General features: G+C 40.8%; 1 protein-coding gene across 1 annotated transcript in view; it reads left to right on the forward strand.

The window, feature by feature from the left end:
- Window positions 1–12,884, forward strand: part of LOC114696940 (zona pellucida sperm-binding protein 3 receptor-like) — a 45,643-nt gene extending 32,759 nt beyond the window's left edge. The window contains exons 8-11 of the mRNA XM_037211454.1: window positions 3,785–3,985; window positions 4,457–4,531; window positions 11,601–11,809; window positions 12,451–12,884. Coding sequence (XP_037067349.1) covers window positions 3,785–3,985; window positions 4,457–4,531; window positions 11,601–11,809; window positions 12,451–12,660 — 695 coding nt within the window. The 3' untranslated portion in view covers window positions 12,661–12,884. The remainder of the gene's footprint in view (window positions 1–3,784; window positions 3,986–4,456; window positions 4,532–11,600; window positions 11,810–12,450) is intronic.
- The last annotated feature ends 5,154 nt before the right edge of the window (window positions 12,885–18,038 follow it).

Genomic DNA, 18,038 nt, shown 5'->3' on the forward strand with positions numbered 1-18,038 from the left:
TATTCTTTTTAATATTTTTACTTCATTCCTCTCTCTCTCTTCCTCTCTCTCTCTCTCTGAACAAGAGCACTGAGAATTAATCATGTCGTAGATTGAATATTAGGATGTCTTGACATTTCCTCTGCCAAAGATATTAGTTGCTTACTTATGAGTTCAACATCACTCAAGTTCTCAAGACACAGGCAGAATAAAGCCGAATTCTTGGCCAGAATAGCAAAAATGGCCTCTTGACCAGTTTCCAATAGAGCTGTTAATTGTTCCTCTCTGAAACTTCATAACCTGGCTGCTTCCAGAGTCTGCATTTGATGCTCTGGTTTTACAAGCCCCACCACAGTGGTTCTTTAAGTTCTGTTTACAGGGCTCTGGATCTGATGGTCCAAACTCTCCCACGTTCCTCCCTAAACCAGTTCCAAAACCCAAAGTATCACATGTTCACATTATAACAGCAAAGACCCCACTTCTTAGCACCATACAAGGTTAGAAAAGTTTGTTTGGACTTGGAGGAAGTCCACCACATTGCATGCACAGTCAGGAACCAGACACTCTTGAATGCTAGAACTCAACCTATTTCCCTTTTATGCAGCCCAGAACCCAGGGCATAGAATGGTGTTGCCCATATTCACTGCGTGTCTTTCCATCTCAGTTAACCTAATCTAGATAATTTCTCACAGACACACCCAGAGGCTAGCCTTATCTATTAACTTAATCTAGATAATCTCTCACAGGTATGCCCAGAGATTTATCTCCTAGGGGATTACAGAGCCCATCAAGTTGACAGTATTAACCATTACAATTTGCCTAATATTCCTAATACTTTCTGAATAGAGTCATTGGGCTTGTCCTGTAAATATGATAATGTCATCGGTGAACAGTGATGATGACTTCCTCTTACGACTTTACATTTAAAAATTTTCTTTCATTTGCTTGCTTGCTGTGGGTAGATCTTCCAGTACTATCTTGACTCAAAGTAGTGAACGTGGGCATTTTGTCTTATTCCAGATCCTATAGAGAAATACTTCAGCTTTACTCAAATAGGATAATGTTGACTACAGGTGTATTGCATATGGCAAATGGTTTTTATACCTACTTTGCTCAGAGATTTTTTTTTTTTTTTTTGGTTTTTCAAGACAGGGTTTCTCTGTGTAGCTTTGCGCCTTTCCTAGATCTCGCTCTGTAGACCAGGCTGGCCTCGAACTCACAAAGATCCGCCTGCCTCTTCCATGTGAGTGCTGGGATTAAAGGCGTGCGCCACCACCGCCTGGCTGCTCAGAGATTTTTACATGAAAGTGTTTTGAGTTCTATAAAAACATTTTTCATCTATATACTCAGATTTATTTATTTTATTCTACTAATGTAGTGTATTACATTTATTGATTTGCCTGTGTTAAACCATCTTTCCATTGTTGGGTTAACTCTCAATGGTAAAACGTCTTTTTAATGTGCTGTTGGATTTGGCTTGATAGCATTTTGAGGATTTTTGTGTCTTTTTTTCAGGGCTATTGGCCTATAACATTCTTCTTGTTGTGCCTTTGTCTGACTCTGGAACGAGCTTCTTATAAAGAGTTTAAAAGAACTCCTTTGGTTTCAACTCTCTTATATAATCCAAAAACTGGTATTAATGAAATCCCCTGGATCTATTCCTACCTTTGATAGGAGAGTTTTTATTCCTGGCTCAGTATCATTATTTATCAGTCTTCTCTTTTCATGACTCAATCCTTGCAAGGCACATGTATTCAGAACTGTATCTCTGTATGTGCACATTTCTTCTGTATCTATTTTCCCTGCTAAGGCAGGGAGATCACAAATTTAAAGCCTTCTTGAACGACAGAGCAAGTTCAAGACATTTACGATGTTCTTTGAGTCAGTGGTTACCACTGGTATTTCAGCACTAGTTACCATCCCGGGTCAAGGTTTGCCGTAAGTTGTGAACTGAGTCGTTATCAGTGTTTTAGCAGCCAGAGGTACTCCAAGCCCAAACTTGTCACAAATCTGCAGTTAGTGTGACGCTCAGGATAGGTGGTGAGGATGCTAAAGAGGGTATTCCATTCATATTGGGTCCTGAAGACTTTTATTTTTGCTGGGGCAAACCTAGAATCCTCATTCATAATCACTGGCTTGTAGTTAGGTGCCACAGTTTATGCAATCCTATGATCACCTGGCTAATGGATTACTGGATCATCCTGGAATCCATTGCTTGCCATGACCAGCAGAGCACAACACAAGATCAGGACCAAAGACCAAGACCCATCTTCTATGACTGCCTGCTCTTCCTCATTTTTGGTCAGAGAGTGTAGCAGCCTGATAGAAATGAGCTGTACTGTGTATTCTAACCAAGCTTTGTTTGTGTCTCCACCTGTTACCTCAGCAGTAGTGGGTGTAGCAACGGGCACTAGCTTTGGATCAAGGGTTATTGCGTTTTGCCCATATTGAGTTTTATTATAGCAGGAGTTACAAAGTCAAATTTTGATCTTACTTCCTTTATCCTACCTTCAGCAGATGGAGTCTTTCTTGATTGAGGGTTAAGGTAGGTCAAGGCTGAGAAAGGAAATTAAAAATGATCCCTTGGTCACTAAATCTGATACTAATCTAGGCCACACTGGAAGTTTATACCTGAACAGACCCCTGAGAGAATGTCCTTAGGCTCATACTATGGCAGACAAAAGAGAAAATTCTGTTGATCCCTAACTCTATCAATAGCTCCTATGCATGAGTTCGTCCTTTAGAAGTCTCAGATTTTCTTTTGTCTATGGGGATTCTGTCCACAGACATGGAGCTCTATCCAGCAGTGGTCACTGAGGCAAACCTGGTACTGGGTGTAGGGTATATGTCTAGTTCCCTCTCTTTCTTCCAAGTAAAAGATGTCTCTCTCCCTATTGCAGTACTTAGAGTTGGGAACAGGGGTGAGTTGGGAGTGAGTGGCTATGATACCTGTAATTCTTTCCTCCTTTCCTTCTTCAATGCATCTTTTTTTTTTAACTAGGCTCAAACTTATTATAATGCCCTCATGCCAGAGTCTCCTAACTTTTGGGAAGGTACTTTTCATGCATGGCTAGTGGTTCCAGGTATACATGTAGTGATTTGAATAAGAATAGTCCCCAAAGACATATATGCTTAAATACTTGATCCCTTGTTGATGGAACTGTTTGGGAACAATTAGGAGGTGTGGCTTTGTTGGAAGAGGTGCATCACTGGGGGAAGGCTTTGAGGTTTCAAGAGACTCACACCATTCCCAGTGTGCTCTCTGCCTTCTGCTTATGAATCAAAGTATGAGTTCTCACCTGCTGCTCCAATCACCTGTCACAATGCCCTCACTCTACCATCAAGGTCTCTAACCCCATGGAGTCATAAGTCCATTAAACTCTTTCTTTAAGTTGAGTTCATCATGGTATCTCATCACAGAAACAGAAAAGTAACCAACAATACATTCTAATGGGGGAAATATAATGATCAAATACTTATTCTTCCATCTTGATATAGCCCTTTCTTTCTTTTTCTTCTGAGTCATGATTATAAACACTAAAAGTTAAGAGTTAAGTATACTCTATTGATCAGCCCCTAGTGTTGTGATTGTTAACTGTATTGCTGTATTGCTTTGCATTGACTGTTTCTAGAATTTATTCAACTGAAACTTTATACCTATTGAGCAATTCTTCCTCTCCTCTGAAAGCAACATTCTATGCTGTTACCATGAGTTTGATTATTAATGTCTTTCATAAAGTAGAGCAAAAGCTTCAAAGATGTCTTTCCCATATGATGAAGTATGCCCATTTCTTTGTATCTCAAGGGATATGTTGCCCAATACCAAATATGGAGAAAATCAAAATTGTAAGTGAAAGGAGAGATTTCACTGGTATGTGCACCTATGCCTATGGAGACTATGTTTTCTATGTTTGTGGTGAAGGTGCTTCCCCTACGTCTACTGATGGAAGGAGTGCATGTCAGGAAAATGGAAAGTGGGACCCTGCAATACCATCATGTCAGGCAGGTAAGAATATTGAGGGAACTTGTCATCATCATTTCCCAGATATCCCTAGTGATTCTATGCAGTTTTATGAAGAATAATCTTCTTAAAAATCACTGAGTTTGGGATTGTTCTTCCAATCAGTATTATGCAGAAGATCACAGATATTTGCCCTAGCACCACCAAAGCTGTAGATAAAGGTATGGATCAAGATATACTAACAGAGGGTTTACCAAAGCTTTTGTCAAAGAACATAGCACATTGAATAAGATCCTTCAGTGTTGCAGTTTGTTAATGTTCCTGCATATATTATCTGTTAACATTATGGCCAATATTTTAGTAATGTAAAAGACTACTCCGTGAGTCTCTGCATTTCTACATCAAGGGGGAAAGAGTGGCTTCTATAATTATTAAACAATGAGAGAGTTTGTTATAAAGGGGAAGGTTGGGTCCTAGTGACTGACATCAACTTTTCATTCCCTTGTTCTGATTCAGGCCTGCAAAACAGTCCTGCTATTACCTTACCAAGCTTTGCAGAAAACTCGAGCATTAAATATATATCTGAAAATGGTAAGATGCTGAAAATAATCATTGAAGAACAATGTGAATCTTAATGATTATCTTAACTCTGAATGAGTCTTTAATTCAACATGACAGTCTAGTAGTGCACGCCATAGTTTGGGTTAATATAAAAGCAAAGTTTAAGAAGATAACTTGGGCCTGGCCATGGATGTCTGCATCCAGTTCCCTCAGTCATTGGATGGGGTTACTAGCATGACAATTAGGGTGTTTGGCCATCCTATCACCAGAGTAGGTCAGTTCGGACTGTCTCACAACCATTGGCAGTAGTCTATTGTGGAGGTATCTTTGTGGATTTCTGTGGCCCTCTCTAGCACTTTGCGTCTTCCTATTCTCATGTGGTCTTCATTTATCATGGTCTCTTATTTCTTGCTCTCCCTCTCTGTTCTTGATCCAGCTGGGATCTCCTGCTCCCCTAAGCTCAATTTCCCTCGACTCTTGCCCTTCATTACCCCCACTCACATCCAGGTTGTTCATGTAGATCTCATCCATTTCTCTGTCATTGGGCGATCCCTGTGTCTTTCTTGGGGTCCTGTTTTCTAGGTAGCCTCCCCGGAGTTGTGAGTAGCAGTCTAGTCATCCTTGTTCCCATGTAGTGTCCTCCTATGAGTGAGCACATACCATGTTTGTCTTTTTGAGTCTGGGTTACCTCACTCAGGATGATTTTTTTCTAGATCCATCCCCAGATGGAGCTCCAGGAGTCCAATTGGCGAGAAAGAGGGGGGTTTGTATGAGCGAGAATTGTTGAGACCAAGGTTGGAAAAAGTACAGGGACAAATAGCCAAATGAATGGAAACACATGAACTATGAACCAATAGCTGAGGAACCCCAACTGGATCAGGCCCTCTGGATAAGTGAGACAGTTGATTAGCTTCAACTGTTTGGGAGGCATCCAGGCAGTGGGACCGGGACCTGTCCTCAGTGTATGAGCTGGCTGTTTGGAACCTGGGGCTTATACAGGGACACTTGGCTCAGCCTGGGAGGAGGGGACTGGACGTGCCTGGACTGAATCTACCAAGTTGAACTCAATCCTCAGGGGAGTCTTTGCTATGGAGGAGATGGGAATGGGGGATGGGCTGGAGGGAAGGTGGGGGGGGCAGGAGTGGGGAGAACAAGGGAATCCGTGGCTGACATGTAAAATTAAATTAAATTATAAAATAAAATTAAAAAAAGAAGATAATTGGGATCTAGAAGCTAATTTTGTAGAACATAGGAATTAGGGGTGGGAGGTGAAAATCATGGGAAAAATGGTGTCCATCCATAGTCTTAAAGATCACTGTATAGGAGAGTTAAAAGTAAGTTATCTCTGCTCTGGGGGTTGTAATTGATATAACTAATTTTCTTTCACTACTGCCCATTCTATTTCCTTCAGTCAACACTCAAGTAGGCTTGGACTTTTTGACAGATGTGATATCTCTAGCTGTTACTCCTGGTGAACAGAATTTCTTCATGTCTCATTATTGCCTACTCAGTATAAACCCTATGGGTGCGACTCAAGAGATACTCCAGTGGTTATCTTGGGCTCCAGATATACTATTTCCTGAACCAATATGTACCAGACATCCTGGCTCTTCATCATGGCCGCAGCTTATTACCGCACAGTATGGTAGCATTTCTCCTCATGCAAGCTGTCCCAGCAGGTGAAAAAGCCCAGAGGAATTTGCTGAGAGTTATAGCTTCACTATCAGTGGACAGCTTCAGTGTCCACTGGTTGGATTGTTTTGCCTCTGGCCTTGGAAAGCGTGATACCTGGTCTACCGATCTAAAGATACAAGTAGAAAAGTCAATTATGCCAATATCATGCAAATGGTTTGGTGGATTAATTTTGAGTGGCATGAACCACACTGGCTTTGTGTTTTCCACCTAGTAGTCACATAGCTACACAGAGATACTGGCCAGCATCCTGGAAGGTAGCATCTCTATTCCGTTACGTGTGTGTGTGTGTGTGTGTGTGTGTGTGTGTGTGTGTGTGTGTGATATGCTTATGTGTATGCATGTGTATGTTTTCTTTAATATTTGAGGTTAGCATGCAAATAATGAGTTTTATTATGGAACTTTTATACATTGTGTCATTATGCTTTGTCTTGATTTGCTACCCTCTCCTACTGTTCTCTGCCTCCTGCCTACTTTTCTTGGGCTGGTTCTGTTTTTTCCCTGAGAGTATCCTTGTTGTGCTTTCATGTCACAAATGTTATGGTTTTTGCTCTTTACCCCTACCATAAGAACTCTTCCTCCCCTCTCGTGACTCCCTTTCTAGTTGCACAACTTACACACACACACACACACACACACACACACACACACACACACACACAACTTAAATAAAAGAAAGTCAAGCTAAAAACCACCAATGTAGAAACAAGAGAAAATAGGAATAAGCTTACATTGGCTTTGTTTACAGAGAAGCTAGCTAGCATATGCCATGCCAAGTGGTGTGTGTGGAGAAGGATTCTATTAGGGAAGTGTCCTGAAAGACTCAAAGCATCTGGTGCAAGGAGAGCTGCAGGGCTGCAGACAGTCTGTGCTACTGAAAACCCAAACCAGAGGACAAATATCGCAGCCACAGAAGGAAGAGAGCAGACACACACTGTAAAGGATATGGGAGAATCTGAAACTGGAAGATGGCCAATGTTCAAATTCCCCCATCCTTGTTATCGCATGGAAGAGCAGGTGCTTGGATTGTAGGACCACGGAAAAAGGCGCTTGGCAAAGGCTAAACACAGCCTGTTGGAATCCACCAAGCGGAGAGCAGTGCCACAGCAACCCGTAGACACAGCCCAGAGTTGAGAGTTCTGCAGTGCTCATCATCATCCCTATCCCAGTATTGTCCCATGGAGCAGGGGATCCATCCTAGGGCACAGCACTCAGAAGAAGATGATGTATCATCCTGATACAACAGACCTCAAGCTGTACGGGCAGTGGAGGTGCAGCAGTGATGTGAGCAACTGATACTCAGAGACTTTCGGCACCCCATCCCTGCCATGGCATGGAGGAACTGGCCAGATGACAGAGGTTTTTGTGCAGTGTCCTGATGGACAAAACCAAGGTAAAAGCGGGCACTGAACTTTCCCCCAACCATCAACAAATGTTGACAAGAGAACATAATACTCTTTAAAATTAAAGCTTCATTAATTTATAATAAGAACTCCCCCCAAAATACACACCCATATTGACCAGACCCAGAAACTGTGCATTTCAATGAATTTTCTGTACACATAGAATAGCTGTTTTGAAACTGTGGAACCTCACCTGTGACTTATACTTTCATTATCAAATATATTTTATGCACTTATCCACCAACAGAAATTGAAATCAGTAGCTTTTCTGTCTACTAGTAATGAGCTTTCTGACAAATTATATAAAATATCCCATTCACAATAGAAATAATATCTAGGAACATGGAGCTGAAGAGACGGGCCAACGGTTAAGAGCCCTGTTGCTTTCTTCTAGTATCTGGGTCCAGTTCACAGCACCTCCATAACTCTAGTTTGAGGGGGATATAAGATGTCCTCTTTTGACCTGCAGGTACCAGGCAAAGCATGTGGTTCACATACATCCATGCACACATATGAAGTAAAATTAGTTAGTTAAAAATAAAATTGAAAATATACAGGAATAAACCTAACCAAGAAGATGAAAAACTTAAAACACTGAAAAAGGAAATTGAAGAAGACATTAGATGTTGGGGGGAAAAAAACTTTGCTCTTGGGCTGATAGAATTAACACTGTGAAAATAGCTAGGCTCTCCAAAAAAAAATTTATACATTCAGTGCAATCTTCATTAAAATTTCAATGACATTTTTCACAGGATTTTAAAAAAATTCTAAAATTCATATGGAAACACATATGGAAATCCTACAGATAGTCAAACTAATCCTAAACAGACCGAACACAGCCAAGAGGTGTATTATCTGATCTCAAACTGGACTACAGAGCCTTTGAGATAAATGCAGCGTATATGGTACCAGTACAAAAACAGACACATAGACCAAGGGAACATAATGGGCCTAGAAGTCCACTCATATAGATATGCACACCTCATTTTTAACAGAAGAGTTAAAGTTTATCAAGAAAAAAATCCCATTCAAGAAATGGTACTAGCAGGCAAAACTGGGCAAGTACCTATGGAAGAACAAAATTAGACCCATATTTCTCACCCTGTACAAAAGTTAATCCAACGTGGAACAAATACCTTAACACCAGAAATGTTTAAGCAATTATAGAAAATGATGCTGAAAATATTTCAGAATATAGATGTTGGAGTTCTCCAGGACATAGCCACAGTTGTTGACAAATGAGGTTCCATGAAAATGAAAGGCTTCTGCTCAGCAAAGGAAACCATCAGCAATAGTAAACAAACAGCCAACAAAACAGCAGAAAAGCTTTTCCAGCCACACTTCAGATAAAGGGTTAATTTAGAGAGTATTTTAAAAAAATGAAAAAATTAAACACCAATAAAACAAACTTCTGTTCAATAAGTAGGCCAATGAACTGAACAGATGGCTCTCCAAAGAAGAAATACAAAGGATCAATATGTATTTTTAAAAGTGTCCAACATCCTTAACCATCAGGGAAATACAAATTAAAAGTACTTTGAGATTTGAGCTCACTCATCAGAATGGCTGTCATCGAGAAAACATGAAACTAACGCTAGTGAGGCCGGCCATAGAGAAAGAAGAAACCTTGTTTACTATTGGTGTGTGTATAAACTACTGCGATCATCATGGCAGTATGGAGGTTCTTAAAAATTAAAAATATAACTAACATATGACCCAGCTAAGCCACTTCTGAGCATACACTCAAAGGAGTCCATCTCTTACCACAGAGATACTTGCACATCCACATTTGTTGATTCCCGTGGAAACAGAATCAGCCTAGATGGCCCTCAACAGATGAATGGGTAGTGAACATGCGGTACATACACACAAACACATTTTATTTGGCCATAAAGAAAGATGAAATTTACAGATTTACTGTCGAGAACTAGAAAAAGTGCTGGGAGGAAACAGGCTAAGGGAAACACATTCTGTGTGTGCTCTCTTGCATGGGGCTTTAGCGTGTACTTTGTATATTTATGTGCGAGTGAGCCTGCGGAGAGGCCAGGACAGTGGTAAGGTGCCCAGCAGGAGAGAACGGGCTTCAAGGGAGGAGGTAGGGAGGATCACAGGACACACGGTGATGTGACGACAGTGGATGGTGAAAGGCTTGGCACTGAAGGCTTCAAATGGGAGGGGAGGAGCGAGATGGAGGAGAGTGGACAGGGGAAGATCAATGAAAACTATGTGAAAATGCCGGAAGGAAACCTTCTCCTTTGTACGGTCGTTGGGGAAAGGAAAAAAAAGGTCCAATGCATTTCCCCCATTGAAGTTTTCCTTTGGCCCCATGTCTCATTTTTCATACCTGTTTCTCCCTTTCATTTGAGAATGTCTTCACTCTGTTGGTCCTACACCCCGCGTTTGAAGTAGAGAAATTGATCTCACAAGCTCACAGATGGAGGGATTTTCCTCAGGCTGTGTGATACCTTGAGTCTCAGATGAGACTTCGAACTTTGTATTTTTTAGGTTGGAACAAGTAAGACTTTGTAGTTGTTAGCATGGAATGGAATTCATTCTTCAGTGGGAGAGACATGAACTTAATGCCCAGGGGCAGGAGGGTATTATTCGATCGAATACATCTCCTGTACTAAAGTCTCTGTGCTTGAAACATGGCCTGATGGAACAACACTCTGAAGTAAAAGGTGACTGAGCCCTTCTGAATCACTCACGTGCTCGTCCTGGGGATGGAGCAGCCATGCCAGTGTGAGCTGTAGTACATGTGAGCTGTTTGCTCTGGTCTTTCTGGATACTTTATTCTTTCATTCTCACCACTGAGGCATGAAGGAACCAAATCCCAACCCTATTTCTTTAGATTTGCATAGACAGACTCTAAGTAAACTCACTTCTCTGTAGATTACCCAGAGTACAGTGTGCTGTTATAGGAAGAGACAATAGACAGACACCTCCTTACTTTGAAGCATGCATGTCTGAATGTGTTGGAGGGTATGTTTTGGTTGGACTTTCTGTGTGTCTTGTATGTCTTTTCATTGGGTACATTTGCCTCCTCAATGTAACACCAGGTCCACTAGCAATGCATGGAAGACAGAGTTCAAAAGAATAACAGCAATATTTTCTGTTGATCAAAGCCTACCTAAATTTTACCTTTTACCTATTTATTTGATAACATTTAAGATATGAATGGTAAACTTAAAAAAAACTGGCAAAAAATAAACATTAAAATGAACACTAGTTTCCTTCCTGAGCCTTAAAGCACAGATAAGCACCATTGCCAGAAGCAGCCACTACTATTCAGTTGTTCTGTCTTTCTAGAATACTTAGAGGCTAGACTTGATAACTTTGATCTAAGAATCTACTTGTGCCTCTAGTAAACTTTCCAACCGACAACCTTCATTTCTTTCCAAGTATTCAAGAAAGAGGAATCTCAAGGGTTAACACATAGTTCATAAAGTGTTACAAATTTCCATTGAAATCTTATGATGGCCACCATCTTTCCATGGCCTTTCTGTGTCTATGAGCTGATGATGCCCCTGGTCGATACGCTGATATAAACTGAGGATGAGGTAAGAACCTGACTACCTCTTCAGTGTCCTTGGTTCCTGCATCATTTTGTTAGCGACCAAAAGCCACTGTTCTGTTGAACCCTGCAATATTAAAAGGTGAGGACAATGAAAAGCACATCCTTAGCATCATGCATTCAATCAACGCTGTGGGACAGAAATGCAAACATTGGTTCTAACACTTAAAAGCTACATGAGACTTAGAGAATTAATTTTTCTCAGTTTCATGGTTGGTAAAATGTTAATAACAATAGAAACTAATTCATAGAGGTATTATAACAAAATTTATAAGGCAACAAAAATTTAGCAAATAGATATACATAGTACTTTTCTCAATAGGTATCAGGACTATTATAATTATTATTGAAATCAGTAAGTTTTGCAGAACTTGAATGCAAGTATATACAAAGTTTCTCATTTTCATTGTCTAAATTTGACACCATTTAGAAGAAGACAGCACAAGGTATGTTCCCGTTAAAGCTGTGTGCCCCAAACCAGTGATCTCACATGGAAACCTGTCTGTGGATAAAGCTCAGTATGCTGAACTGGAAAACATCACTGTTCGTTGTGATACTGGATATACCATAGTTGGTCCCCCAAACATCATTTGTTCGGAAAACAGAACATGGTACCCTGAGATACCCAACTGTAAAATGGTGAGTGGCACAATTTGGGGACCTTCTGCGATGTCACCCTTAAATATAGCAATCTCTTCCCAAGGCTCTGTCCCAGACTATGCTGGTGTCACTTGGCATCTACCTGATACCTGGTTTACCAGATATACACTTATAACCTTGAAGCATCGTGGTGAGATTGAAGGAGTTATGGCTGGATCTAGAACTTTAGAATTGAGGATTTCCTAGACCTAGTGCCCCGACCTTAGCTTCCCATGTTTGTGGTCTGTATACTTTTGCTTTGCTTCTGGAGCATTTCAGGACTCCCCCTCACCTATCCTTATGGGGCTTCTCTGGATCCTCGGAGCTGTGTCTTTTCTTCAACTACACTTTTCTGCTCTTCAAGAGCCAGATGTAGTGGCATATACCTGTAATCCTAGCAACAAGGAGGTGGGCATAGAAGGGTCCTAACTTCAAGTCTGTCTTAGGCTGCAAAATTCTGTCTGAAAACACACACACACACACACACCTCTCCCTCATAGTGTGGCCTGCATGTGAACACCTACTAAGGATGCAAAGTCTCCTGATTTCCTTATGTCCGTCAATTATATTAACCTCACTTTTGCCAAGAATCCCCCTCAGGCTGCACCCTCCCCCAACTTCTTTCTTTACATTTCTTGTAGACGGTCCTTGAACACTGCAGACCAGTGACTGAAGGCAAAAAACGCTTGCAGTGCTTCTCAAACCCAGAAGATGTGAAAAATGCCCTGGAGGTGTACAAACTGTACCTGGAGATCGAAATATTAGAAAGGGAGAAAGAGAAGTGGACACGAACCCACAGGAAACCTTCGAAATATGTTAAAATTAAGGGGCCATTCAGGCCTTTTGGTTAATGGACAGAATCTCCACGCAGCAGCCGTTCTGATTCTTAAGCACCACCACTCCTGTTAAAAAGTTTCTGAGCCAGAAGAACTTAGGTGGTTTTTATTTTTTTATTTTTTGAAGCTATGTCAATGATGATTACTGGCTAGCCATTGTAGTTCAATTGTCTACTTGGCTTGGCTTGACTCCCTGTAATGGTTAAATATAAACTATTAAATACAAAATATTTGTGTTATCATTCTGTTTAGTATGTTGCATAATTATGACATACCCGGGACACAGATTCACTAACATGTCTGTAGGTAATTTTATTTCTTCATTTTCTACATTGCAAAGAAAGCAGCTCAGACTATCCTAACCCCATTCCTGCTGAATTGTGACTGAATGCCACGACCCTGTGTCTCATGGGCCCAGCACCTGCCAGTTCTGAACCTGAAGAACTAGATCTGAATTTAAGGAACATTATTCTGGAAGAAGAGAACCTTACCGTGCTGCAGAGATTCTTTGGTGCCCCCTTCTGGTCACTTTCCACACTAACAAGGACTTGTTTCCCTTGAAAGCAAATTGGTTTTGTGTGTTCCTCCCTCCACATTATAGAAATGAAATCAGATTTATATCATATATGTCCTGGTTTGTTTGTTTGTTTTTGGTTTTGTTAAATTGACACCAGTGAGAATTTTCTTAGAAGAGGGAACCACAATTGAGAAAATGCTTCCGTAAGACTGACCTGCAGGCCAGCCTGTGGGCATTTTCTTGACAAATGATTGAGGTGGGAAGGCTCAGCGCATTGTGGATGGTGTCACCCCTGGACAGGTAATTCTGTGGTATATAAGAAAGGAAACTGAGAAAACCAGGAGAGAAAGCAAGTCAGCAATATTCCTCCTCTGTATCAGTTCCTGTCTCCAGGTTCCTGCCTTGAGCTCCTGCCCTGACTTCCATGGACTTAAAGTAATTAGATGAAATAAAACGGTCTCCTTCCCAAATTGCATTTGGTCATGGTGTTTTATCACAGCAATAGAAACAAACCCTAACTAAGACAGACACAATAAATTAGCTCGATCTCACCTTTGTTCATAAACATTTGTGTACGTATGTGAATTTTGCGTTTAGTTGAAGTTGGTTTACTTTCAATGCTGTTTAGTTTTATATCACTCTATGACTATGGCACACTTTACTTGTTTCAGGTAGACATTTGGGTTATTTTCCATTTGAGATATTATGAGTGTACTGCTTAGAATATTTTTGCATGTGTCTTCTACTAAATATATGGATATATTTTTTTTATTCCATGAGGAGCTAAGGGTGAAATTGATGGTTCACCATGCATATGCATCCTTTTTCTCAGCAGCCTTCCAGAATGATTCCACCAAAGGGTGCTTCCACCCTTTGCTCTTTCTTCTTGGGAAATTCTGCTAGGCACCAAGGTGAGCTTCTAACTGGTTCTTTTCTGAAGATTAATGAGCTTGAATAACATGTTCACTGAAGGGAACTCCCCTCAGTCCGCAGCACAGCAGGATCTCTCTCCTAGTCCCAGGATTGGGCACAAACCACACCCGAACACCTGTTTTCACAGAGAGATCCTTTATTAAGCAGGGAAGAAAACTTAAAATGACTCCTTCCTGACTGGGCAGAAAAACAGCAGCAAATGACCTTGCAGGTGTAATTTTTAAGAAGAAAGAGGGGAGGTCTGTTTTAGAGGGGGCTAGGATGGGGTGGTAAAGGAGATGGGCCTGAGGGGAGGGGAAGGGGTACGGGTATTTATCCCAGCGGGACAAAGGGCCGCCTCTGGATAGAGGGGGAGACAGATGTGGCACATAGGCAAATAGCGGTTTATAAAGGTAAAGGGGAACCCCTGTGTTAGGATGAGGTGTTTAATTTTAATTGAGCATGTTAATTAGGTGAACCAAAGGGGGCTTTTGACTGCTGGACTTTGGTAGTCAGCCTCAGGAGGAGGAAGTGGCCAAATGGGGAATAGTCCTTGATGGCTAGCTTTAGGAATGCAAGCTAACAGTTTTTAGCAAGACAAAGAGGGTGGAGAGAAGGGCAAGGCCTGCCTGAGCCAGGCTCATCTCACTTGAGCTGGCGGAGTCCCTTCATCACTGTACTTTCAGATTTTCTTTTTTCATGAAGTCTTAATTAGGATGTTTCATCCATTTTTCCCATTGGCTTGTTCATTTAATTGTGATTTAGTGTCCAGATGTTTATGAATTCCAGTCTGTTCTGGGATGGGCATTAAGGCACCTGTTTCCACACTATGATGTGCCTTTTTTTCCCCCAAAAGGTTATATATATATATAAACATAAACTCAGAATGTAAGTATAACGCAATGTGGTGAACACTACACATCTGTAGTTTTCTGACGTGTGGACTCAACCAGCTGGAGTTGAGAACTATTTCTCCCACCCAAAAACTTGTACCTGTAATGTACACATGCAGATTTCTTTTTTTTTTTTTTTGATCATTCTTCCCCAAACAATATAACAATTTTTTATATAACATTTACATTGTGTTAGATATTCTAAGAAATGTAGAAAATTTAAGAAATACAAGAATATGTGCATAGCTCATACACAAACATTTTATGATCATGTAATAATCATAAGTTATTTGAGTTGATTTTTTGGTATCTGTGAGGAATCCCACAAGTATCACAAAACACCTGTATTTCACTTTTGACCAGGGTTTTTTTTTTGTATCTTGTTAGAGAAATATATACTTACCCCAAGGTTATAAATATAATTTTCATATGTTTATTTTAGGATATAGTGGTGGTTTGAATGAGAATGGCCCCATAGGGTCACATATTTGAATGCTTAGTTTCCAGTTGGAATGTTTAGGAAGGATTAGGAGGTGTGGCCTTGTTGGAGGAGGTGTGTCACTAGGGGTGGACTTTGAGGTTTTAAAAGCCCACACCAGGCCCAGTCTAAGTCCATCTCTGCCTGCTGTCTGCAGAAGAGGATGTGATCTCTCAGCTACTTCTCCAGTACCACGTCTGCTTGCCTCCCACCACATTCTCCACCATGATGGTCATGGGCTAATCCTCTGAAACTCTAAGTAAGGCCTCGATGAAATGCTTTCTTTTAAAAGTTGCCTTGGTCATGATGTTTTATCACAGCCATAGTAACTAAGACAGAAATGTGTAATTTCACTTTCACATTTATGCCTGTGATTCTGAAGTCATTTTGATACAAACAAATCGACCACATGTATTAAGATTTGTTATTTGGTTTTTGGTTGGTGATGCTTGGCATGTTTGGCTGACCACAGCAATACCACACTGTGTTATCTACTACAGCTTTATGATGCTATGATGGAATGCTAGTTAGGACCAGTGAAGCTCCACACTATCAGTCTATTGGTGCTCCTTTTTCTTGATGTCAACTGAGTTTCCATGGTGTTGTGTAGCAGTTTCCTTGGAGATTGAAACATTCCATCTCTCAGAGAAGCTTCTTAAGACAGGAGGTAAACAACACAAAGTGGCTTCAGGAAGTCCCTGAAACTGACCAGATTCACTAGGCCCCCTTTCCTCCCACAGTAAATAATAAAGACCACTGAGGGTCACTTTCAGACAAGCCATGTTGCAAAGAAGATTCTGAGATTATACCAGCTACCCAGAAAAAGCAGAAACCAGCTGAGCTACCTGGGAGAGGTTTATTCCTACAGAAAGGACTTGGAAAGGACTTTCCAACCTGTTGAGCTGCCTGTAGAGTGTTCGGTGACTACAGGTTCCCAGCTTTATGACCTATCATCAGTGCTAGAGTGGGCTTTGGTCATGCATCTACCTTTGAGTCATTTCTGTTCCTGTAAGTAACCCCTCACCCATATTCCTGAAAGGAACTCCAATAAAACTCATTGGTTCACCAAGTTGGACTTTAGTGGTATCCATACTTTGGTCTGTTGTGGATTCCCTATTTTGGGCAAGTAGACATGTGTGTTGTGTCTCCCCAGGAAAATGTTGTCACACAACAATAGTGTATCCTATTATGACAGAGAATTATGCTGATATTTTATTTGTACTGAAATGTGATTTTATTTGTATGTTAATAAATAAAGTTGCTTGGGGGTCAGAGCTAATAGCAAGCCATAGCAGAGGCCAGATGGTGGTGGCACACACCTTTAATCCTGATCACATGACAGGCAGATCTCTGTGTGTTCAAGGATACAGCCAGCATGGAGACACACGTCTTTAATCTCAATACCAACCATAGAGACCTAGAGGTCTGTATAGACAGGCAGTGATGAGGAGGTCATGTGGTTGGGTTTACAACCAATGAGAAGGCAGAACAGAAAGTCAATAAAAAGACAGACACACAGGAAGTAGGCCTCTTTCTGAGGGGAAGGATGGCAGCAGCAGCGAAGGGTAAGAAAGGGTTTTTAGATTCAGTTCTTAACTACTGCTCTGACCTCTTGGGCTTTTAACTCTGCATTTGGCTCTGTGTTTCTTATTTAATAAGACTGTTATAGCTATAGAGAATCTGTTTCTCAGTAACTCCACAGATGATATATATGGAAGAAGCCTGGCCACAGCATATGATCCTAATGCAGATGGGAATCTATTGCTGAAAAGGCCTATCACTGTATCCTCCATGATGGGAAGTCAAGTGATTGACTTGCCTCCCTGGGACATGGTCTTATAACGGGTACTGGTAGATAAAAATGTCGGTTCTCATTTTCTTGTAGATAAAGAATGTTTCCATCTGAGGTTTCGTAAGGTATATATAGCTCAGTCTACAGGTAATTAATCACCAATGCAAACTATGTTTCCTTCCATTCCATTTTCATTCCTTTTGTCCATAACTAATATATTCTGGGTTGCTTTTCATGATATTTATTTTTTGCACTCAATTTCAAGGACTTCTTGGTAAACTAAGCAGACCAGTAAGCTATTTTTCCACTTACATATAGATATTTTAAGAAAGCATTTTAAAAAATGTCTTTAAACATTTAATGCACACACGTGTATATACTTTTTATTTATTTAATGTGTGTGTGTTGGGGGTAGTGAGTGGGTGAGTGAGTGTGTGCCATGGCACACAGGTGCAGGTAGGAAGACAACTTGTGGGAGTTGGTTCTCTCCCTATACTCTGTGGGTCCTGCAGACCAAGCTCAGGTTCTTAGGCTTGACAACAGACACCTTTACCGGATAAACAATCTCACAGAACCTTCACCGATTTACCTTTCTCATTCAATAGATACCAATATGATCATTTGGGGCGGGGTGCACAGGAGAGGGATTCCATCCATGGAAATCTCAATCCCTTTCATGTACTTTAAGGAAATGAGCCTATTATTATTTACAATTTTCCCCTTAGCATAAAATTTAGACTTTCTGAACTGAAAAACATCATAGAGCTTATTTTACTTTCAAACTCTTTTCAACACACATGT

This window comes from Peromyscus leucopus, chromosome 15 (genome assembly GCF_004664715.2).
Source record: "Peromyscus leucopus breed LL Stock chromosome 15, UCI_PerLeu_2.1, whole genome shotgun sequence".
NCBI lineage: Eukaryota > Metazoa > Chordata > Mammalia > Rodentia > Cricetidae > Peromyscus > Peromyscus leucopus.